Source organism: Labeo rohita, chromosome 13 (genome assembly GCF_022985175.1).
Source record: "Labeo rohita strain BAU-BD-2019 chromosome 13, IGBB_LRoh.1.0, whole genome shotgun sequence".
NCBI classification, from domain to species: Eukaryota; Metazoa; Chordata; class Actinopteri; order Cypriniformes; family Cyprinidae; genus Labeo; species Labeo rohita.
In genome coordinates, this window is record NC_066881.1 from 17753918 (window position 1) to 17779765 (window position 25848).

The following is a 25848-nucleotide window of genomic DNA, read 5'->3' on the forward strand; positions in this document are numbered from 1 at the left end:
TATTCTGTTTTTTATTCAGCTTAGATACAGCGATGGATGGATGTCTGTCCATATTAGCGATTTCCGGGAGTGTCATAAGTTCTTTGCGGGAGGTTACTTCTCTTTCAGTGCGAGAACTTCCTTTTATTTTCATAAAATAAAATGATACAGTGATAAAATTTTCCTATCTATCGGCGAATGATGATTCTGAAAGAAAAAATGCCCAATGTCTGTTTGCTACAGTAAATGAACGCAGCTTTCATGTGTCTGATTGACATAAACCTTGCGCGCTTACTTCAAGGTAGCTGTTAATGCTGTGGTTGTTTTAACAGCTTCCTTCGTACATGCGGTTTAACGACAACGTTAAAAGTCATTTATCATTTAGTGGAACTGTGAGTATTCTAGAGTATATCAGTGGTTCTCAGTTTTGGTCCTGGGGGGCCCCTACTCTGCACATTTTGCATGTCTCCATTATTTAACACACCTGATTGAGATCATCAGCTCATTAGGAGAAAGATCCATGAACTGAACTAACAAGCTGAGGATCTCAATCAGGTATTTTAAATAAGGGAGACATGCAAAATGTGCAGAGCAGGGGGCCCGCAGGACCAAAATTGAGAACCACAGCTTTAGACACTTAGATTGTTTTCACTCCATCCATGCAATAAATGTGCAGCCTTCAACTGCTCAGGTAATGTTGATGGTATGGCCGAGAGAGCCATTGAAAAACTACTGAAAATTAAAACTTCTTTACTTTAGCATTACTAGCCACGATTAGTAAGGAGTGATCACACATTGGCTGCTCAATAATATGTGAGAGCTATACGGTGCACAAACACAATCCTGTGACAGGCAGTAAATAGTGGAGCATATGAAGGACAGATTTGAGAGCACAAAAAATGCTATTCAAGGTCTCCATTGATTCGGGATTGTAGTAATTTAATGTGTATATATTTTGAAAGCATTGAAACGCTATAGATATCGCAATTCATTCAATTCTAAGCGTTTTAAATCAATTACTCTCCGAAATCAATGATTCACGATTCAAAAATCCATGTTTCAAAATCGATGCGTTGAGGTAGTACGCATTTATGTGACAAAGGCACCTGCAAAACATCATGGAAAGAACATTGCATATTTAGTCATACATTCATACAAGTCAGTCATACTGGTTTGGAATGCCATAAGGCAGGGGTCACCACACTCGAATGACATAAGGCAGGGGTCACCACACTCGGTCCTGGAGGACCGGTGTCCTACAGAGTTTAGCTCCAAACTTAATCAAACACACCTGAACCAGCTAATCAAGGTTTTAATAGGTATACTTGAAACTTTCAGGCAGGTGTGATGAGGCAAGTTGGAGCTAAACTCTGCAGGACACCGGTCCTCCAGGATCAAGTTTGGTGACCCATTGACATAAGGGGTGAGTAAATGATGACATTTGTCATTTTTGGCTGGACTATCCCTTTAAATCACATCATGCGCTTGAGTTAGGGCAACCACATCTAAGCCCAGTGCATTCCAGTCTAGATAAGATAAGGATATGGTCACGTCCAGATCTCACTGAACAGTGGAGGTTACAGGTCGAATGGAAATAAAACTGCAGCAGCTTTGCTCTCTTTCACACTCTCTGCAGAAATGCAAAGAGACCCCTCCTGTTGTGGTGTTAGTTTCACTTCTTGTGATATTAAAAGGAACACAACAAAGGTTATCTCTCTGTAACCTCAGTTCCAGGAAGTTAGAGTAAAGTACAACACTTATGAGTTATGACTCAGTGCAAACAGCAGAGACTCAGCCTGAAACTGTCAGCCTGCCCTCGTTGGGCTACATTCCTACCCATCAAGTAGTCTGGGATTAAACGGGACCGTCTATTTCGCAAGGCGGTCACGAAGAGCGCGATTAAGTTAGCTTAATACGTGAACTCACGGAGGAGGGAAAGTACTAATAGAACATCACAGACTCTCTTCCTCCCCGTGACGCTGTCGTCCCTGCCGGAGCCCCTGGGCGACCCTGCACACTCAGCCATCATTAGATCAAAGACCGTGGGCGCCGCGCTCTTCATACGAGCCTGTAATAGGTGCGCCAGCAGGGCCGCGCTCTGTTCAGCGATGTCACAAAGGTGCTTCATTAAGGGCTCCTCTTCTGGCAGCTTTCATTAAGGAAATTAATGTGGAGGGGTGAGGACAGCCTGCGTTTATGCCGCGAGAGAAAGCCGGCGTGCACAAAGAGGAACTACACAATAACAAATCTGCATCTCTTTGGAGCGTCGCCCCCAGGGCCTATCATCCCAGCCTTCTTAATCACCATTAAAACAACTTCATTGTGACATTCAGAGCCTGCTGAATGATCACATCCCCACATAGAGAGCAAATTGCAAATGAAATGTAGAGATCAGACGGCATCAGAGCACAGCCTCTGGGAGGTTGAGCAAATCTTCAATTCTCTTTTATATTGATGTTTATTGGCGGAGGCAGCGGGGAGCAATAACGTCCCTCTCCTTCTCCGTCGCCCCTGCTATTTGAACCCACTTATTCGGCGCTCGTGCGACGCCTGACATTTTTTACGGCCGACTACCTCGTACGCGGCGTCCTCGCTCACTTCGCACAGGTTTGCCGGGGGTTGCCGCCGACCCCGCGGCTCCTTATGAAAGGGCTGCGGGAGGTTAGCCGAACCCGCCTTTTTCCTCAGCTCAGTGTAAAATGCCTCCAGGAGAGTATTTTCTCTAAAGCCGACGCTTAGGCTGTGAAAGTTAGCTAGGAACAAGTGGGAGCGAGGCGGTTCTGTAGCAAAAGGGAAGGATTGTCTTGTAGCGCTTTCCTCTGATGAGGCTTTACAGGAGTAGCAATTGCCTGAGCAGCCTTATCAACCCAGGGGGACTAATGCTATTAGCGTTTGTGTGATAAACGCAGCGCAGTGGAACCAATACAGCCAGCTTTGCCGCGTTACTCTGGTAACATGTTGTGTAAATTGTATAATACAGAGCTCTGCGACAGCTCTGTTTAACAACACTTCAATCCTGTAGAGCAGACTTGTGAATAGGATTAGACCTATAAGCTAACAGGGGCGAGGGACTCGGAGAGAGGCCTGGGGTGTCATCCGGATGTCGTGTCAAAGTCACAAGTGATCTTAGAGTGAGGTGTATAAAATCAGAACAACCTTAACATAGTATTTTATTGTCTGGATCAGAGGTCAGCAACCTCAGGCAGGCAAGCCACCAGTGGCAAACAAGTGAAAATGGTGACAAAAATGATAACAATATTACAAAATATTTTGGAGTAGTTTTTAAGACTTGATTTTTAATGGAATCTACCTGAATAAATCATGTCAGATCCCCTGATTGATTTAATCTATGACACAATAAATTTAATATTATTAGTGAAATGTGCTCATTTTTTAAAGTTGACTCTCAAAAGTCTGTGATTTTGTATTTGACTGAGTTATTTTGTACACTCAAAATACTGTATGCAGCTCAAGTAGGAAAAAACTACTGCTCATTGAACAAAGCATCATGCCTCATAGTGGTAGTATATGCAGTTATCCATAACCATAATCTCTACTTTCCTGCATAACATAACAGAAACTCTTTCGAATGTTCAACATTACTGAATATTAAAAATTAATAGTTTCCATTTACTCAAAAAAAGACATTTGAACCACAATTTTTTCAATGAAATACACACTATTTTTAATTTTCACCTTCATTTTTAAATGAATATTACAATACCCATGATTTATTTTAACAGCGTAAAAATAAGCTTTGACAAGAAAATAAACATTAACTCTAATTAAACCATTAATTAAACACTGTCAGAGGAAATAAAAATGCTTTAAAGTTATTAAAAACTGCCATTCAAAATATTTCTCTTCAAAGAAATAATACTTGTATTCAACAAGGATGGATTAAATTGATGAAGTGACAGTAAAGCTATTTATAAAGCTATGAAATGTTATATGTTGTTCCATTTTGAATAAAGGCTGTTCTTTTGAACTTTCTATTTCAAGAATCCTGAAATAAAAACACCACAATTCCACAAAAATATTAAACAGCACAACTATTTATAACATTTATAATAAGAAATGTTTTTAAGCATCAAACTCAGTATATTAGAATGATTTCCGAAGGATTATTTGACCTTAAAGAGAGAAGTAATGGCTGATAAAAAGCTTTGGCATTACAGGAATAAATTACATTTTAATAGATATTAAAGTGGAGAACGGTTATTTAAAGTTGTAATAATATTTCAGAATATTACTTTTTTACAGTATTTTGACCAAATAAACGCAGTCTTGGTGAGCAGTGTTGGGCATGTTACTTTAAAGAAGTAAATAGTAATCGTTACTAGTTACTTCTCACAAATAGTAACTGTGGTAGTAACTGAGTTACATAATTACATAAGTAACTAATTACCAGGGAAAGTAACAACTGCATTACTTTTTTAAAAAAAAAATTAAAATGTCAAATAACTGGGATGTCCCCAATATTAAATATGTTAAATAAATTAAATGGACCCTAAATAGAATAAATTATTATTATAAAACATTGTACACTAATCTACACTATTTTAATGTTGCTGTGGGACAATGTGAGAGACTCCTATCAAATATTTGCATATTTGTCATGTTGACTAAATTTAGGACTGGTGGTGATGCTTAAGAGATTGTCATTTAGTGTTTCTATAAAGAAGGGAAAAAAATAAAATTAATACTGATAAGATTCGAATTCTACTACTAATAACAATATAAAATGCACTAAGGGTTAATGAGCTTCTGGATTCATGAATATTAATCAAGTCTGCATTCACTCAAGCTGATTTGCTGAAATCAAAGCAGGGGTGACAGCAGGTGAGCGCCAGCCAATAAGATTGCCGCTTGCGCATTAGTTCCGCTACTACCAGAGAAACCGTCAGTTCTTAAAAGCTGAAGAACTCCAAAAGAAACTTTTGTTTTGAGAGGAAAATACAACAAAGAAAATCGTTTACATGTAGTGTATCAATTCTGCATGGTATACAAGACTCTCTCGCTTTGTATTTTTCTTTGCGTGTGTGTGAGACAAAGTGACGGCTTGTCGTGTGCCTTTACACTAGAGTTTATGGTTCATCAAGTACAGGTACGCTGGAAATCCATTCAGATAAACTGAAAAATAAAATTATAATAATGTTAATTATAGTAACGCCGCATTTTATTGTCACTAATGGTTAAAATGTTGTAACGGGGGAAACTATAATTAATTTGATTACCCTTTACTGAAAAAAATAATGCCATTAGTAATGCCGCATAGTTATAACGCTGTTATTCCCCTCACTGTTGGTGAGCATAAGTGACTTTTCAAAACCATAAAAAATTATGGACACAGGCCGCAGTCAAATTTGTGTTTCTTGCATGAGCACCAAGACTGAACTAGCTGGCGCATATACAGTATGCCAGCTGCTAGGCCAAACCTCTTGATGGTTTTTGCGTCTAGGCACACACTAAAGGTCATGTACCATGTTTACCTCATTGTTTTTCCAGGGTCTCCAGAGCGTTGCAAGGGCAGCCGCTCATTGTGTTCCCGAGAGATTTAAATAATGTCCAACCTCGACGGAATTCATTGTAAGAACACTGTGAAATTCAATGAATCAAAATACAAAAGGCAATAAAAGGCGAATTATCCTGAACAAATGGAATTTAGCCGAGACTGGGCACTGGCGGACTGTAAAGCGAGGAATGCCGTTCTGGCAGGTGCAAAAGGAGAAGAAATGAAGAGCAGGAGAAGAAGAGCATAAACAGCTCAGCCTGTCCCCTTTACATTCCTGCCGCCTCCCCGCTTTCTACTTCAAACCCCGCTGGTTTAATCAGCTACAACTGTTATGCTTTCCCCACTATTCGGTTAAACTTATCCACTCCACAGAAAGATCCCCCACCACTCAGTTACCATAGCAATGTGACTGCAACAGCCCTTTGGATTCAAATTCTGCATCTGAGAGATAGGAGGTCATTGCCAAGGGCGAATTCATTTCACACTGAGCAACATCGAAAGCCGCCAGAGAGAACGGCATTCTATTCTTAAGATGACCTTGTTTGAGGCTATTCACTAATGTTTACAGAGGAAATCTATCAACATCATTCCAACTGTAAATAACTAAAAGTGTTTCTGGGGGTTGTGTTATTTCTTTTTAACACGAGGCGGTCCCGATCTAAAAGCGTGATTATGAAAACCTAATTCTGAACAGATGAAATCTGACCCACGCACCTTTGGTCATTACGGTTCCTTCTTTGCCTTGGGTGAAGACGGCGATCCTCTGCCTTTTCTTGTTCTCTTTAGGTAAGCTTTGGGCCTTCTTTGCAATCTCCTCAATGTCTTCGGTCTGTGCCAGAGAAAAAAATAAAACACATACTTGAGGGTAAGAAGCAAATATTAAGTTATTCCAGATCAGATTAGATTTACTTTAATATTGCACCTTGTAAAACACGCACCTGAGTCATCGTCATACCTACTCTGAGTGCGTTTAGTGACTGCAATTGCCAGCTACATCTCACTCAGAACGGCTGTTGTGCTGAAATGCTAAATGTCATGTGTAATCACATCACTCATGACTCACGTATTCATTCCAATGAAATGTTTAAATGCTAACAAGATACTAAAATGACGCATGTATCGCTCTGTGGCTTTAAAGCGATCTGCTGATATATTTCAATTGGCTACATTTGCAATGCACAGAATTTCTTTCAAGAACAAAGGTGGACAAAAGTTGGACAGTTGTTTAAAATAATGGGAGAGAACAAATGCTTGAATAAACAAGTTGAAATGTAACTGACTGTGAACAAAAACAGAAGAAATGTCATAAATGATATTTTGAAAATAAGTTCTGCTAGAGGAAATGAGAGCTACAGACGTGATACCAATGTAAGGTCTCTTTAGCATTCAAATGCTTCTTCAGGACTAAATGAGGCAGGCAGTCATTCAGAAATTCACAATTTAGTAAAACAGATGTTCTGGAGAAAAGGCAAATAGATTTACTAAAGACATAACTAAGACATAAAAACAAACATAGAACTATCTCTGTATATTAAAAATGTATTTCTGTGGCTTACTAGTTAATAAAGTCATACAACATAATTGGACGTGTTTGATTCCCTAAAAAGAATCATTCAAAAGAATCAATCATTCGGGAACTGACAGAGCAGTATGGGTTTGATTCATTTCAAAGAATAAGACTTATAATCAAACTACACTAGTCACACAGTATGTTTTACGTTCATTTAGAACTGCCTCATAAGAGTAATTCGTTTGGGGATCAGACAACACTGGTCACACCATAAGTTTTTGATTAAAAAACAGCTCAAACAGTCATTCGTTTGTGAATTTGACCACACTAGTCACAATGTTTATTTTTGATTCACCAAGAACCAGCTCATAAGAATCATTCATTTGGGAATCAGACAACACATGTCGCACTGTATATTTTTGATTCACTAAGAACTTCATAAGAATCATTCATTTGGGAATCAGACAACACATGTCGCACTGTATATTTTTGATTCACTAAGAACTGGCTCATAAGAATCATTCATTTGGGAATCGGACAACACTTGCACTGCATATTTTTTGATATTCCAAGAACCAGCTCATAAGAATCATTCATCTGAAAAACAGCCAAAACTGGTCTCACTGTAGGTTTCTGATTCACTGATAAAGAGCCGGCTCATAAGAATCATTAATTTGGGAATCAGACAACACGTGTCGCACTGTACATTTTTGATTCACTAAAAGCCAGCTCATAGGAATCATTCATTTGGGAATCTGACTACACTAGTCACACTGTATGTTTCTGATTCACTTAGAACCAGCTCATAAGAGTCATTAGTTTGGGAATCGGACAACACTGGTCACACTAAATTTTTGATTAAAAAAAGAACCGGCTATTTATTTATAAATCTGTCTACACACTAGTCACGTTGTAGATTCTTAAGTTGTGTTGCCAAATAGTAAAAATAGAAAATTCTCTCAAGAGTATTTTTGTATGCCATGTACGGAATGCTGATACAAGAACCATTAACACATTCAAACATCATTTGGCTCTGTTTTTTATAGGAACTCTTTCATAATACTCTTGTGGAACAAGTCTGTACTACTACCACAATACCTCCAGCATGTTTATGAGGAAGAACAGACTTGTTTATTGAATTTGACTCTAATGACTTCTAATGAGTCCAGTAATAGAGATGCCACTAACAGAACATTTTGGTCTATAAAAGCACTAAATAAAATAGTAAAATACCTACCTGTAGCAGGGTGTAGTACAAGTTTAAAAAACCTGTGCCTCCTGATCTGACCTTTCTTGTATTGCACAGCTTACTTGTTTGTCCAGTACAGTCTGCTGTTTAAGTGGACTCCAAGCAACCTGTAGAACTACACCACCTCCACGCTCTCTCCCTGGAGCCTCGCAAACTTCTGCCTGCTGGTAAAATAGTCTATGATTTAGGAGATTGTGGAGGCGTTCACCGGTATCGCGCTGAGCTTGTTACCAAGTCGAAGAGGCATGTTGAGGGCACTGAAGAAGTCAAAGAACAAGATCCTGATTGGGGTGCCAGTTTTGACCAAGTGGGAGTGGGCTCTGTAAGACATGCAGATCAGAGCACTGTCCACACCTACAGTAGGTCCAAAAGTATTTTGGAAACCAAAATGTATAAATTTCATTGCATCGAATAAGAAAATATTCATTCAAATAGCACCTGCAAATACTGCTATAACGTCTCTCAGAACTAACTTTGCAATTACTTTTTGGCAACTAATCCTAAAGTGATTTTTCATGGATGATGTCAGTTCACTAACATCTGACAACCAAAAAGTGTCCAAATATTTTGTTGTCTTAATATAAGTCAACATATGTTGTCTTTATACATTACATTAAATGGCATATATATATTTATGAATAATTTTAATGTGATAAATAAAAATAATCGGAGTGCTTGATGTTTAGGGAATCGAGTGAGATCATCTGCATTTCCTAGTCCTCACACCTCCCAGCTGGCACTGGACAGAAGGAGCTGGGCTGGGACGTGGGGTGGGGTGGGGGGGAGTGTGGAATGGGTGGTGCCGGTGCTGGTTTGGGGGGGGTGGATTGGTCTAAAGGGTTGAGTGCTGGTGGTTCGATACCATCCCCCCACCCCCAATCACACAAAGCCCCAGTAAGAGGGTCTGAGGCAGTGCGACTCTGCCAAAGCTTTGAGTCTGTCACATGTCCACTCGTCCCCTTGCCAAAAGCAGGCTAGAGAGGCTGCTTGGCCACGGCAGTCACCAGCCCTTGACAGTTTTGTTAATGGCGAGGTAGTGTGGTGTCCCAGGCAGGCCCAGCTGCCTCATCACCTCTGTCTCCCTCCACACTCGACTAAAAGGGTCCGCTTTCCTGCAGTCTGGCCAATCAGCAGAGCGCCGAACGGATTCAATCAGCTTACTGCAGCGCTTGCTGTTCAAGATATTGACTTCGGTGTGAGTTTACACTGCCAGACAGTTGTTTTCGTTTGCATTTGTATTGCAAGTGAAATTGGCTCAGTGATTCACGTTTTTCAATAACACAACACTAAAGAAGCAGGCAAAAAAGGTCCATTTTCTATTGTCAATAGTGTAGCACTATAAGAAACTCAGCTCACATAGAAGTCAATTATAAAGCTGCTTTCTGTTGGTCAAATTTTTGCGACCAACTGAACCCAATGCGAAATCTGCATGGGGAATTCCCAATCGTTTAGATTCCTATTGAAATGATTGGATACATTCACAATATTATCAACATTCTACGTATTAAAGCAAAGTGTGAATCTCATTAAGTTAGAGTTTAAGCATTTTACATTTATTTCAAAATTATAGTTTGAGGCAGTAACAATTTAAAGAACATTTTCTTTTTTAATAGTATTTTAATAATATTTTTTAATTATATTTGAACTATTTTTGATTTTTTTGGAGCATCAGTCATTAAAGCTCTCTAAATACTGGTCATAGTTTTACTTTAGATTTACTTTAAATTTCACCAAGATAATTAAAAACGCCCACAGATCATGTTTTCAGGCCATTTTAAGTCTTTTGATGTAACAAAGTGGTTATAGCAAAGTGTGTGAGTTTTTACTTCCTTTTTTAAAAATCACTCTTCCCATTAACGCCATAATATTGTTCATTTAGACTGATTCGCAATTTATCACATGAACCAATCCGATCAAACATAACCAATCATATCCCCTCCTCTAATGTGACTTTCTCCCATTCGTTTTCAATTACACCCCCCCACCAAACTCACCACACATTTTAGGGGTCTGTTAAAACTCAATGGGCTCGGGGGAGACGAGAGAGAAGCTTTACCTTCTGGTGACGTTGTTGGACATGGTTTTCTTTAAAACGAGTGATACACTTTTTAAAGTTATATTTTGTAACACTGGCTTTGTTTCCTTTTTTTTAGTAATATTTTAAGGAGGCATTGCCTCCCTTGCCTCCTCGGAGGAAATGCCACTGCCTCATGGGCAGCACTCCGACATGCAGCGCAACTGTGCTTTGATCGACGCAAGGTAATTTCCCAATCCCACCACCGTCTCTCTCAACCATCTCACTTTCTGTCCTTTCCTCAACTGTACTATCTGAATAAAAGAAAACATGCAAAAACAAATTTTTAAATATAAATAAACATCTGGAATTCGCCCACAGGAAATTGACCAAACAACGATAAATGTGACTGGACCTCAAGACCAAATTTACTGTGAAACATCAGGTTAAAATTTACTAATGACCCACATTTGAATAGAAATACAATAAAAGTTTTTTTGTCCCCCAACAAGTATAAAGCCACATAAATATGGATGAAATCATTAATACGGCACGCTTTGGGGAAGGTTAACAAAGCATTCCGATCGGAACCGACACCGGAATGCAAAACTAACTAGATAATTACGACTTCTCTGGAAAACTCAACCACAGACAGTACAGGCCCAAGGCTAGACCCAGCAAGCGAGGGGAGTACGAATGTGGTGGCTTGTTTTAAGCAGAGCCCAGGGCTCTATAAAAACCTTACTGTTTTACAGTATCAGCTGACTGCGCACTGTAAATCTGTCAGGGGCTGCGGGTCTATAGGTATCCTGTGACGAGAAGTGGCTGCCTACAAGCCTGCCATTATCCCGTCATTATAACTATCAAACACATGATAGCCATGAGAGAGTGTAGCTACACATGCTCATGAACACTTAATCGCCAGGAGACCCAGAGGGGAATGTACAGTCACCTATGGAGTCATATATTCATATGGAGCTCCATTCAACTGCGCAGATTAAATGTCTGAATAGCATTACTCATTCATAATTTACTCTCTTTTCTTGGCCTCAAACAATGCGAATCAGAAATGCAAACTCTTCGTGTCAAACCAGCTTTTTTTTTTACTCCTCGAAGAGCGAGGAGGTGTTTCATTTCAGACATAGGGGAGTCTGCACGCATAGAAACTTGCAAGGCGCTTGTAAAAGCCAAGAAGTCTGTTATATGTATTCAGGATACAGCGATTGCCCATTGAAAAACAGATGTTTAGCTGGAATCCGAGGACCCTGAGCTCTGAATAAAAGCCCCCAGCAGCCGCTGCCTACTCGTTCGCTTTCTACATATATATCTTGGCGCTGCAACATCTGCGATCACAGTTTGTCTTTAACCCTGCTTGGCATTTCAATTGAGATTACAGTGTATGCCTGTGACTTATTAGAATGCAAGGCTTCATTAGCAGAAGTAGAACACCTCTGCAGCTTCATTAGATTAATCATTCACTTCTAAAGAGTCGTTTAATTTTTAGAAGCATGATTTTCGGGGGGAGCGAGCTGGATGCGGAAGAGTTCGGAGAGAGAGTGAGTGAGGACTTGGGAGGTGTGGGGTATAAATTAGCCTTCCCGTCTCACTCTCAGGCACTTATCTCTGCATAGCTATCTGCTGGTGTGAATACATATATGCCTGAGGGACCGAGAGGGACCGAACGCCTGTTCGCTTTGATCTGAATATCAACTGTCAGAGCTATTCTCATAATTAACCCATCAAGACACATCACAACTGGATCCTTCAGACCAGACAGAGAAAGGCAAGAGCCCTTCTGGGAATAAAGAGGCTTTCTGTGCGCATCTCTCCTGCAGACAGGTGCTGCGGTTTGGGGGGCAGAGGGCTGCGGAGACTGTTAGGAGCAGCTGCCGTGGGATGCGCGCTCCCATGTTGCCGTTTCCCCCACTGGCGCTAACTTGCTCCAGCTAAATTGCGTAGGGGGCTTTTAATCACTTCCCCAAACACAGCCTCTAATCACCACTAAAAGGTTGATCGTTCCCAAGGAGGAGAGAAGGGAGAGGCGTTGTGGGAGTCTACAGAGGTGCTAATGGAGAGGTTAATACTGTGATACTGGATTCCAGAGCTTGTTGAAGGCAATTTGTCACTGAGACTAAATGTATAAAGTGAGACGAGTTGAGTTAGGAGTGTTGGCCGGCTTTGTCAACCCCTTGTTTCTTTATTGTCTTAAAGGGACAGTTCACCCCAATATTAAAATTCTGTCATCATTCACCCACCTTCAAATCATATCAAATATGTAGGAGAAAAATGAGCCTTAAAGGTATACACTTGTTGCTTGAGGTGTATTTATGTTCAATTGAAACTTTTATATTAAATATGCGACCCTGGACCTCAAAACCAGTCATAAGTAGCACAAGCATATTTAAAGAGTTTATTTGCCAAAATTCAGTTTTTCAATAATTTTCAAAAATCATGTTTTTGCATTTCAATTAATCTCAATCAAACTGCAGTTGGGTTATTTTGATTAAGTAAAAAGAACAAAAAATACAGCTAACTAACATAATAAAGCAATAAAAATATGATGACATCAGAGAAAAAAAAAAAAGGAAAATGTTTTTGCAAATAAACTCTTAATTTGTAGCAATGGCCAGCAATACATTGTATAGGTCAAAATTATACATTTTTCTTTTATGCCATCATTAGGATATTAAGTAAAGATCATGTTCCATGAAGATATTTTGTAAATTCCTACCGCAAATATATCAAAACGTAATTTTTGCGTCTCAAAACTTAATTTCAGGGTCACATATTGGGTCCCACTTTATATCAGGTGACCTTAACTACTATATACCTGCATCAAAAAAATAAGTACAATGTACTTACTGTATTCATACCATATTGCAAAACATTTTTGGTGCTATTGACGTGAGATACAGGTACAGTTTGCTGGTGTGGGTAGGTTTAAGGGTGAATTAAGGTGTACAGATGGGTCAACAGCGTAATATAAATGTAATTACATACAGGTATTTTTTTTTTTAAATATAAGTACAATGTAAACACATGTATGTACACAATAAGTGGATTGTAATTTAAAAGTACATAGTAGTTAAGGCCACCTAATATAAAGTAGAACCAAACATTATATATGGAAATACAATCTTTGGTAATAAGATGAAAGAATGAACTGCAATTAAACAATTACCAAAAATTAAGCAGGTAAACTGCAGGTGACTTTGCCTCAACAAGGCATGTGACTGTATAATTGGCTTTGTATTTTGAATTGTTCTGAAATAATTCTTTAACTAAAAAATGACCACAGTGGATACAATTGTGCAATTTGCCCATGACTTGTCTTCTGTGTAATTTTGAACAATGTCTTTGCCAATGTTAGTTTTGGAGCCCATTAACTTTCATTGTCTGGATAAAAACAGTTGAAGCATTCTTCATATTATTTTTATTTGTGTTCTACAGAAGAAAGTCAGCCAGTCAAGTTTGGAATGACACAAGGGTGGGTAAATTCTGACTTTTTAAGCAAACTAACCCTTCAATGTAAAAGACCAGACTGCACAGTCCCCTGCTAAGGTCTCAGACACACATTAGCATATTCATGCCATTGACTACTTGCTACTCAATAACTGTGTTTGATCAGAGGGGTGTGTAATGAAGGTTTTAAGCGTAAAAAACATAATAAGCACAAGCTTAATTAAGCTTAACCATAATATCTCTCCATTCACTGGTAACCATCAGTTCATGAAAGCCATAATGTAGCTGTCAGTGATTATCATAAGAGATGTTCTTCTTTAATAATGATGAAAGCAGTCGGAAAAAAAAAACCCTGCCTTATTAGGGTGTCCAATTCTGTGTCCATATTAAAGCTAATAAAACAGCTCCTTCATTGTAATCTGTAGGAGGAACAGCAGCCAATAGAACATCAATTACCCTGCGGCGGATTCAACATCTAAGGGTATTTAAGTAAAACAGATGAGGATCGGATCACACTGCGAGCCAGATCTAATGCCGGCTCAATACAGAGAGAAAATAACACACTCTTATCTACCTTCTTGAGATGTAAATTGATTTATTAACAAGGCATCTCTTTGAAGCAAGGGAAATGGATTGATGCTAAGCAGACGTGTTTGATTTTCACTTTCATAAAGCTTGTAGATTTTCACGAGATGTAGAGCTGTATTGTAAAAACACTCTTCTTTCACACTTCTGAATGTTGCCACATTGTTTAAGACGTGAGAAAAATATTATCTTTACAAAGGTACAGCATGTCTAGCAGTGTCTGCTAGGGAGTTCTTTGGATAATCACACAGCTTATTGGAAGTTTGTATTGAAGAACAGGCTTCCTGAGTGCCTACAACCACAATAATGCATATCATTATCTGGGATTTTTCCAAGTTCTCTATGCAAATTCTGTGATATTGCATAAAAATGCTGGGAGGATATATCAATATAATGAAACTCATTACAATAAAATAAAATTTTATAAATCCAAAAGGCTTAAAGATGCTTACTTTTTTTTTTTTTTTTTATAAAATATAATTAACACAGCAGTATGCGAAAGTTTGGGAACCCCTTGCAGAATCTGTGAAAATGTGAATAATTTTAAAATAAGAGAGATTATACAAAATGCATGTTATGTTTTATTTAGTACTGTCCTGAGTAAGATATTTTACATAAAAGATCTAGTCCACAAGACAATAAAAAACCTGAAATTTTTAAAATAACCCCCTTCAAAAGTTTGGGAACCCTTGGTTCTTAATACGGTATGTGGTTACCTGGATGATCTACGACACTTTTTTTTTTTTTTTTGTTTTGTGATGGTTGTTCATGAGTCCCTTGTTTGTTCTAAACAGTTAAATTGAGCACTATTCTTCATACGGATTCTGCAAATTCTTCAGTTTTCCATCATCTTTTGCATATTTGAACCCTTTTCAGCAGTGACTGTATGATTGTAAGATCCATCTTTTCACACAATTGAGGAAACAATGCATTAAGAGCTGGGGGGTGAAAACTTTTGAACAGGATTAAGATGTCCAAATTTTTCTTATTTTTCATTTAGTACTGCCCTTCGGAAGCAACAGAAGATACTTGCATGTATCTCTGAACACAAACTAAATACAATTTACCTTGATCTTCAAATTCAAAAAGTTATCACCCCTTGGCTCTTAATGCATTGTGTTTCCTTCTGGAGCATCAGTAAATGTTTGAACCATTTTTAATAGTTGTGTTTGAGTCCCTCAGTTGTCCTTAGTGTGAAAAGATGGATCTTAAAATGACAGTCACTGCTGGAAAGAGTTCAAATATGCAAAAGACGCCAGAAAACTGAAGAATCTGCAGGACCTGGAAGGTTTTTCTGAAGAACAGTGCTCAGTTTAACTGTTGAGAACAAACAAGGGGCTCATGAACAACCATCACAAAACAAAATAAACAGTCGTAGATCATCCAAGTAACCACACACAGTATTAAAAACCAAGGGTTCCCAGACTTTTGAAAGGGGTTATTTTTATAATTTCAGCTATTTTTTTTTGCCTTGTGGACTATATGTAAACATATCTTATGTAAAATATCTTACTCAGGACAGTACTAAAAACCAACATGCATTTTGTATGATCTCTCGTACATTTTCACAGATTCTGCAAGGGGTTCCCAAGATTTTGCATGCCACTGTAAATGTTATATATTTAAAAACAGTAAGATGACATGCATGCAAATTACAAGACATGCAAGTAAACTTCAATAAAAACTCATTTAACAAATAAATTCCTAGATGTGCATTTAAAAAGTCATTAAACAATATTTCTATTTTGCGTCAAGTAATGATTTTGTCTTCCTAAACACTGGAAATTGGTTTATTTGCAAACAGTTTTCCCAATATTATGATTTTTAGAATAAATTAAATTCCCAACGTGGATGGAAACAGCTTTTGTGGCTTTATTGCTTTATTACCCAATAAAACAAAACCTCAATTTTCGCTCTAGGTATGAGTGGGGTACAAAGTTTATTGCCGATAAACGAGGGGGAGCACGCCTGTGATGTTACGAACCACATAAAACCGAGAATCGGTCTGCAGACACACAGATGTGGAAAGTCAGCTGATGTGCGGAGGCGTGTGTGAATAAGATCGAAAAACGCCGCCATCGAAAGACAAACGATGACATGCTTCTCAGCACGTTCGGGGCCTGAAAGTAGAACGTTTTCTCGATTTCTCTCCGTCCTGTCACTAAATGCTTACATTTCAGCTGCCATACTCTGTTGAGATGTTTATTTCTGAAGCAAAATCAGAGGGTAAAGACTCGTATGTCAAAGATTCCCTTTTCTCTGAGCCCTAAATCAACATGACGTGTGTGAAATCAGTGAAGAGGTACTCACAGTGTGTGACAGTGCTTGCCATTTATATATTTACTCTGTGCGATGCAAGCTCTCGCCCCCTCCTCTATCACTCCCTGGCTCACGAACTGCTCCTCCTCTCTCTCTCTCTCGCCCCTGCATGCTCTCTATCTCTCCCTCCCTCTCTCTCTCTCTCTAACTTACTCTGCTGCCAGAATCTGCTTTGCATTCCAGTCACGTCGATCGCACCTTGAGTGATCCTGGAAGACAATTATTCATACTGAGACGAAACACATTCAGGCGGATAGCACTGCATTTGAAAAAAGATAAGCCACTTCAATTATTTAAGCGTGCTGTTCCTAAACTCACATTTACTTTGCTTATGAATTCACATTTAACCCCCCCCCCCACCCATGTACACTTGTGAATATGAGACGAGAAACACTACTATTACATTTGCATTTCCATGCTATTCAGAGAGATAACTCATATTGTTTTGACGTGTTATGTGCAAACAAGGCCAATCAGTGTTTCCACATTCTGAGGCTGGAGGGGAAGGTGATCCAGTATTTATGAGCGGATGCGGCGCGGTATAATTGAGCGTAATGCCGCGGCGGATCCTCGCGCGGTCTAATGAAGCTAACAAGGTGGGTTCCTCGACAAAGGCACCTGCCAGCCCTGCCCAGTACACAGACAGAATTGAAAGCAGCCCCTGAGGATTTCTTTTTCTCCTCCCAAGAGCATTCTCAAAATTCAATAAATAACATCTGTAGGCGATGTTGGGTGCAGACCTGGGAGGAATGCGTCATAACAGAAAAGGAGGGGGACGAGAGAGAGAGAGAGGAGAAGAGAATGTGTGAGAGTAGGGGAGAAAATGTGTTTGTGTGTGTGTGTAAGTGTGTGTGTGTGTGTGTGAGAAAGAGAGAGAGTGTGTGAGCCGGAGTGCTGGCTGAACAAAGAAACCATGACGACTGCCAGGTTGCTATGGCGACCACTGCAAGGGGGCCAAGAGAGTATAATAGCACATCAATCACTGTCCGAAAAAGAACTTCATTATCAGCTGAAAAATAATCCTTTAGGATCTGTTTAGTGTGTGATCCTCCATCCACTCACCTCAAAGCCTTGTTCTCGCGCAAACGCGGCGGCCTCCTGCAAAACAAAGCACACATGCGGCCTTAATTAATGAGAGCTTAGTGTAGCAATGATATTATTCCATTTCAAAGCTATGTTAGAGTATGTAGCACAAGATATACATTATGTAACCTTCAGTTCTTTTTTTCAAAACCATTGTCTGGTTGTCCTAATACATCAGATACAAAATTAAACAAGCATCTTGATACAATTATATATCTATGAATTGCAACACATCTTTATACAATATTCATATCAAGGTCTGCAGTTCAATTAATGAAGCCAAGCACCTAAAAAAGACACAACCACCTGGGGTCGCTCTCATGTATTTGGTATAGTTTAAATTGCAAATTATAATATTGTAAGTATTCTGATGTATCATAATGTATTCAGTAGGGCTGCCCCCTAACAGTCGACTAACCGTTAGTCAACGTCTTGGTTGACCAAAATATTATTAGTCTCAGAAAAAACATCCACAGGAAGTTGCAAAGTCACACAGATTGTTAACGGCTGGTCTATGTGGTAATACAGTATATCGGGCAGGACAACAAAATATTGTGCTTTTGTAAAATGAAGCAAAATGAAAGCAAACAGGATGTGCTTTTTCGGTCTCTGTGAACTTGAGTGCGAAACTTTGAAACTCTGTGTATACTTGCCTTACAGACATGAAAAACATATATGAAGAGTTCAGATGCAAAAGCCTCTAAATCCATCTAACGTATTTCTTTAAAATTAGCATTTTTTTCTGGCTACTTTGTATAGGTTTCTATGCAAGTACTGGTAATTCTGATTGGGCTGAGGCTGGAATTTAGCGAGTTTGAAGTAAAAGTATTTGATGGATGCATAATGTGTGTAGGAGCATTCCCTCAGTATCATTATCTCATATGTATGAAACATGCCACAGGTGCATCGCCACTACGGAGATGACAAGTGACAAGTTTATGCTTAAGTGAAGCATTAGTTTATCAACAGATTATTAAAACGTTAATGCAGTCTTCTTGCTGTTTTTCAGTGACACTTTCATAATTATTGTAACTGTGCTGTGGCAAGCTTTTTTTGCGTGCACTTGAGCTTATTAGGCTATGTAGGCAATTAAGGATCATTATTATGTTTTATATGGTTTATTAATAAATGTGCGATTAAGTCAACTAATGCTTAAAATGAACAACTACTAGCTGACCAGAAAAATCTTTAGTGGAGGGCAGCTCTAGTATTCAATGTATGTTTATGATATGGTAAGCTAGTTCCATCTAATATAATTCAGAATTGTCTCTTTTTTTGTGTTTTCTTTGTGCACAAAAATATTCTCGTTATGGTTATACCACTGATGTCACATGGACTCTTTTATTGATATCGATACTATCTTTCTGGACGTTGAACATGGTAGTTTTGCTGTCTATGCAGGGTCAGAAAGCTCTCGGATTTCATCAAAAATATATTAATTTGTGTTCCGAAGATGAACGAAGGTCTTACGGTTTTGGAACGACATGAGGGTATATAATTAATGACAGAAGTTTCATTTTTGGGAAAACTATCCCTTAAAAGCCAGGTTGATTCTGATTGGCTGTCAAAGTTTTTACCATTCATTGCCTAAACAAAATGTTCTGAAAGGGATTCCAATGACATCGCTCCTTTTGTTACGTTACAGTTATGTTTGTGGTATAGAAACATAAACTTATCCTTGGTGTCAGTGGGCCTTTACTCTGAATTGTGTGTAAATTCACAAAGAGGCTACTAGTTAAAAAGTCTATGATACATAAAATACCACAACATGACCTGAAACTCAAGCTCAAGCAATATGTATGAATAAAACAGCTTTATTTCCTATAATAAAAGGGCTCTGTGAGGGTTAAAAGGTTCCAATTATGTGTGCTGGGTTTCGCCCTTTGCTCGAGTGAACGGCTCTAGGGACCAGTTGTGACAACCTCGGCCTTTAGAGAGGAAGAGGGGGTGGAAAGAACCAGTGCTTCGCGGATGTAAGGGGCCGAGACCACCTGCAGTCTGTCTGTCTGTCACAGGCACTGCATAATAGAGCCGAGACATGTACATTAATCTATAATAGACCGTCTGACATCACTCCAAACACTCCAACCTGGCATTTAGCTGTTTGTATTTGGTTCCAGTCAGAAGAATTTCCCTTTTCCGGGTCAGAGAGCTGCAGCTACACCTACGTTTGTGCTCACCGCACAGAGGTCAAACACTCCAAGGTTAATCTTTGCGCCATAAAGTTGGGGAAAAACTCCAGTCCCCATGGAGATAACCCACCACTAGGTTTCATGACACCAATTACAGCTCAACGATCTGATAATGCAGCCATCCAGCAGCCAAGGTGAGGCACTCTTTTATTAAGAGTGATTAAGCAGCATTATTTCAAGATTAGCTCCAGGAATTAGAGTTAATGCAACCCCACTGGAAAACTGTAATAGACCCTCTTCACTATGCAAGACTATGGAAATATCGGACTTGTAATAAATCTACACTTTAAAAGTCACTCTATTAGCACAACAGACTAACCAGAACCCATATCCAAGGCTTTGTGTTTTATAATTCCGAAGAGGATACAGAGACATATAAAATGACAGAACGAGTCTCATCATATTCTGTAAGGAGAATAAAGGATTAAATACATGTAAAGGCTGCGATCACAGACTTTGTGCTCCACTGACTTCCATTCATATGTATGCAAACACAAATTTAACATTATTCAAAATTAATCTGGATTATGCAAATGTATTATTTGCTAAAATCAGGCAATAAACAAATCGTAATATGTTTGTGGTAGGTTCAAAAACATTTCACATGCTCAAAGAGTGAAAAACGTGACCCTGGAGCACAAAACAAGTCATAAGGGTCAGTTTTTTAAAACTGAGATTTATAAATCATACTTTTATACCTGAAGGCTAAATAAATAAGTTTCCTATTGATGTATCTGATGAAAATCTGGAATTTGAGGGTGTGCAAAAAAACCAAAACAAAACAAAAAACAAAAAAAAACAAACAAAAAACAAATGAAGTTCTTAGCAATGCATATTATTAATCAGAAATTAAGTTTTGATACATTTACAATAGGAAATTTACAAAATATCTTCATGGAACATGACCAATTTTGGGATAATAGAAAAATGTATCATTTTGACCCATACAATGTATTTTTGACTATTGCTACAAATACACCCATAAATCTTCTCAAATCTTTTTTAAAGGTCGATTAATTGATTTCTGCACATCTAAAGGCAATTACCAAATTAATGACTGTTTCCTAATATATTTTCCCATTTTTTGATCAGCTAGATAGGTAGAGTGCAGCAGTCAGATTTCTGAAGAAAAAAAAATATTTTTAATGATAACTTTTAAACCTACAGATTCCTGGTGGAAAAACTACATCGCCTATAATTCTGCAGAGAAATCTCCACCAATCAGAGAATTGAAACCACCAAATATTTACATACATTACCTCACCTCATTACTTTTACCTCATTAAGGCTGTTACGAACATAGTCCAAACTTTTTTGCTTCACATCAAAGTAAAGTATATGATATGGTTCATGCTTTACAACACTTTAAAGGATTAATTCACTTCAGAATTCTAAATTTCACCCCATGTCATACAAGGTGTTCACGTCTTTCTTTCTTCAGTCCAAAAGAAATTATGTTTTTTGAGGAAAGAATCCTGGAATGTTTCTCCATATAGTGGACTTCAATGGGGATCAACAGGTTGAAGGTCAAAATTGCAGTTTAAATGCAGATTCAAACAGCTCTACACAATCTTAGCTGAGGAATAAGGGTCTTACCTAGTGAAACAAAGTGCAAGTGCTAATGCAAGATGAGCGTTTGTGGTTAAAAAGTATATACATTTTGATTTTTTCAGAAAATGACAGTTTGTTTCACTAGATAAAACCCTGATTCCAGCTGGGATTGGGTGGAGCCCTTTGAAAATGCATTTGGACCTTCAACCCGTTAGCCACCATTGACATCCACTATAAGGAGAAAAATTCTGGAACGCTCTCCTCGAAAAACTTAATTTCTTTTCAAGTGAACAAAGAAAGACAAAAGCATCTTGTATGACATGTGATAAGTAAATTATCAAGAAATGTTATTCAGGAAGTGAACTAATCCTTTAACAAAGAAAATGATTTGAAAAATCCCTATGGAAAAAATGAATTGGAAAAATATTTCCAGAACCAAGGCAGCTAAAAAAAAAAGTGGTTGTGCAACCCTGCACAGCATTGGCTGAGTCAGAAGCTGTCATGTCAAGCAATTGAAACAAATGTGTTGAAATGTTTTGAAGGCTCCACAGAGCCACAGTGTTTATGCCGTTCATGAATTAAACCTACAAAATGCTAACTTGTTGTGTCTACAAATTAAATGTGTAAAGTATCTTGTATACTGGATACACTTTAACTTGTCTAAAAAGAATCCTTACACTCGACAGTCTCATGAATTGCACAAAAATAGCTCATGAAAGAAGATGGACGGAGAAGAATAAAGGTGGCATAGAGGAGGTGAGGAGTGTCATGGTGAGTGCACACTGACATCTGGTCTAGGTTAGAAATGTGGCCCTGACAGACCGGGCCGGGGAGCTCGCGAGGGCCAACCTCACTAGTTATTTACTTCAGCGCCCACTTTCATCTCCATCCTGTGCTGTTATTCATGTTGTGATGAAGCTCAAAGCAGAAAATGAAGAGAGTATTTCTCTTTGTGAATCGGGCCAGTGGGTTAGCCATGCCAGCTGCAAGAGGAAGGGACCGAAAAAAGAGAGTTCAACAAAACGCACAGCCGGAGGGACGGGCTGAGCTCTGAAATCATCAGCTAGCTAAACGAAGAAGAAAATAACAGCAGCAAAAACGTACGCACACACACAGAAACACAAAAAATGAGAACCAACTTGACCACATGGTCATAAGATGTTATTTTTCCCACATTGTTTTTGCGCTGGTGACATAAACACTGGTGAACCAGTGGCGGCCCAGACAGAAAGAAAAACAAAGATGCAACTGTTGGTTACTCACAGGCCAATCACAGTGCAATTTCATTACGCCGTCTCAAACGTCCCACATAATCCTGCATGAGGCAGGACTGTATGGCCACGGGCTGTGACTGTACCAGGGGCAGTGCTGTCTGAGGGGGCCGGCAGATGGTTATTGATACAGTAATCTGTGCAGGGGAAGGGGAAGATTAAAGAGAAGAAAGCCAGCACTGCTGAGGTGTTAAAGGTACTCCCCTGAGAATGCAGCAGGCCAACTGGAGCGTGACGCGCCACCGACAACAAACCAATAGAGAGAGACAGACAGAGAGACGGACGGACGGAGAAAGAGAGACGCTGAGAGAGCGACAAACAAGCCACAGAAGACAGGCCCTTTTGGTGGAAATTTATCTAAAGCCACTAATCCTATACTTACCACCACCAGATGCAATTACTGCTAAAGAGCTGGGAGTAAGCGAAGCCTGTCCTAGACACCACTTCCATTACTGATGACATGTCGCCCAGATATAGCCGCAAACAAAGCTTAAAATTACATCAGGAAATAGCTGATCGGCAGGGAATGACACAGCATAGCTAGGCTGCAAACCCAAAGGTCACAGTCTGAGGTTGAAACGGTAAAAGGAGCGATGCATAAAGTTACTGAGACCACCTCCGATCACTGTGACCTTGAGAAAGACATTTAAAGAACATGTTTTTTCTCTCCTGTCTCGATACATTTCCTGTTGAAACAGGAAGTTAGGGATAGGGACTAAAGGGATAGTTTACCCAAAAATAAAAATTACCCCATGATTCACTCACCCACAAGCCATCCTAGGTGTATATGACTTTCTTCTTTCAGACAAATGAAATCAGACAAATGTCCTGGCTCTTCCAAGCTTTATAATGGCAGTGAATGGCTGTTAAGATTTTGAAGCCCAAAAAAGTGCATCCATCCATCATAAAAAGTGCTCCACACAGCTCTGGAGTGTTAATAAAAGCCTTCTGAAGTGAAACGATGCTTTGTGGAAGAAAAATATTCATATTTAACTTCAGATTTACTTTATGTTCATGCGAGAGTGGCGTTCAAGCAGATGTAGCCTAAGCTCCAGTGAGAACATGCAAGTTTTGTTTACAGCAAAGGAAAACCAGTCTCCTGTTTGCTCATATTGAAATCATCCGACATCTTTCTTAAATTCTTGCTTTGTACTTCTAATTCTGTGTTTTGTTTTGCTCTCTCCTCTGCTTCCGCATTTGTCACATCATTTGCCTACTTCATCCGCTGGAATGCCACTCTCTTGTGAACTAAGAGATTACGGTCTATGAAGTTTTAAATATGGATTTTTTTGTACACAAATGGACTGATTCACTTCAGAAGGCATTTATTAACCACCGGAGCCAAGTGGAGTACTTTTTATGATGGATGGATGCAGTTTATTTTGCTTCAAAATCACAACACCCATTTACTGGCATTATAAAGTTTGTAAGAGCCAAAATAACTTTGTATTCATATGAAAGAAGGAAGTCATATACACCTAGGGGGTAATTTTCATTTTTGGGTGAACTGTCCCTTTAAAGGGCAAGGCATCACTGGTTCTAAAACCATTTACAAAGCATTTCATTATATGACACTGCATTCTAGAAATAACCATCCATCCATGCATGCATCCTCAAAGCTAGTGGATACAAACAGTTTCAGCTTGTTTTATTTTTTGAAAATTAAAGGGGTCATATGATGTTGCTAAAAACATTATTTTGCATATTTGGTGTAATGTTTACGTGGTTTGAGGTTCAAAAAGCACATTATTTTCCACATACTGCACATTATTTTTGTTTTCCTCTGCCCCGTCTTTCTGAAACAAGTCGATGCAATTAGCCAGCTATTTAGTGCGTTGTGATTGGCTAAATACCTCAAGTGTGCGGGTGAAATGTTAAGCCCCTTAGCATGTTGTGATGCCGTGTTCCGGCGTGACGAGACTAAAACAATAAAACCCACTATAAATGAGGGATTTGATTGATCCAGTGAGGACATAAGTACTGATTATAATGACTTATACTGTCTTTTTACGTATTGCGTCACATTGCATCGCGTCGCGCTGCATAAACATAACACCATTGCATTTGTCTTCATTTTTGATCATAAAAACGCCAAACAAGCAGAACTACTCTACACCGCTCAAAACTTGTGTTTGAATAGCCAGTAGCAGATTCTTTGAATATGAAAACGTACTTACAGGCTGTGAATCAGAAGTGCCAGACTACCCTTGCAAAGTTAGAATTGCCCCACTTTATAGTGTGCACAGCCATCATTGTAGGCTAAAATTACTCTCTCAGGTTCAGGAAACAATCCTCCATAAAATGTGCTGGACACTCTAGAATATTTGTGTTGAACTGTTCTGGAACAGTGTTGCAAATACAACTTAACCACTGATTTCCAGTTGTGAACTCATTTGGAAGTGTAAACAAAGTACTTTTGCTTTCGCAATGAAACACACAGCGTCTCCACAACATGGCGACAGCAACAAAAATACTACAGTTATGCCTTCTTTCTTTGCGTATACATTTGGGCGGTGTTACGCAAATCTTCCCACACAATGGCATAGATGTGGGGGTGTGTTTGAATGAGCTGTTTTAGGAAGGCGTGGCTGAGTCTTAACTTTTATAAAGAATCTTTTTGGGTTTGCGACTTTAATCTTTGCAACTTTACAGATCTTATATATGCATCACAGCTTGTAACACTCCGAAGAAAAAGGAAAACATGAAACCGCATCATATGACCCCTTTAAAAACAAATAATCTCAAGAAAAATACGATATAAGCTGCTAAACAACTAAATTTTGCAGCCGTCTGAAAATGCTGGCAGGGCAAACAAAAAATAACTACTGGCTTCACCACGCCTGAAGAAAAAAAAAAAAATACTGCACTCTGTATCACTGTCACACTTGGGTTTATGATGCTTCATTTTAGATACCACAGAGATCTGAGAGGTTGAGAAATGCTACGGGCATGTTCTGTAATTCGGCGTGAGATGTGTTCTGGTATCCTGGATGTGAGCGTGTGTTGATGCTGTTTAGAGCGTGTGGGATGATGGATGTTGATGTGGCTGCAGATGGCGGGCGTCCAGGTGGACTGCAGACTGCAGAGACAGTGTGGAGGGGGGGGATAGGGAACTGGG

The 25848-nt window shown here is 39.0% G+C and overlaps 1 protein-coding gene across 1 annotated transcript in view; it reads right to left on the reverse strand.

Moving 5' to 3' along the window:
• Positions 1 to 25848, reverse strand: part of adka (adenosine kinase a) — a 206014-nt gene that overhangs the window by 14753 nt on the left and 165413 nt on the right. The window contains exons 8-9 of the mRNA XM_051126132.1: positions 17696 to 17731; positions 6209 to 6323 (exon numbers count right to left, since the gene is read on the reverse strand). Coding sequence (XP_050982089.1) covers positions 6209 to 6323; positions 17696 to 17731 — 151 coding nt within the window. The remainder of the gene's footprint in view (positions 1 to 6208; positions 6324 to 17695; positions 17732 to 25848) is intronic.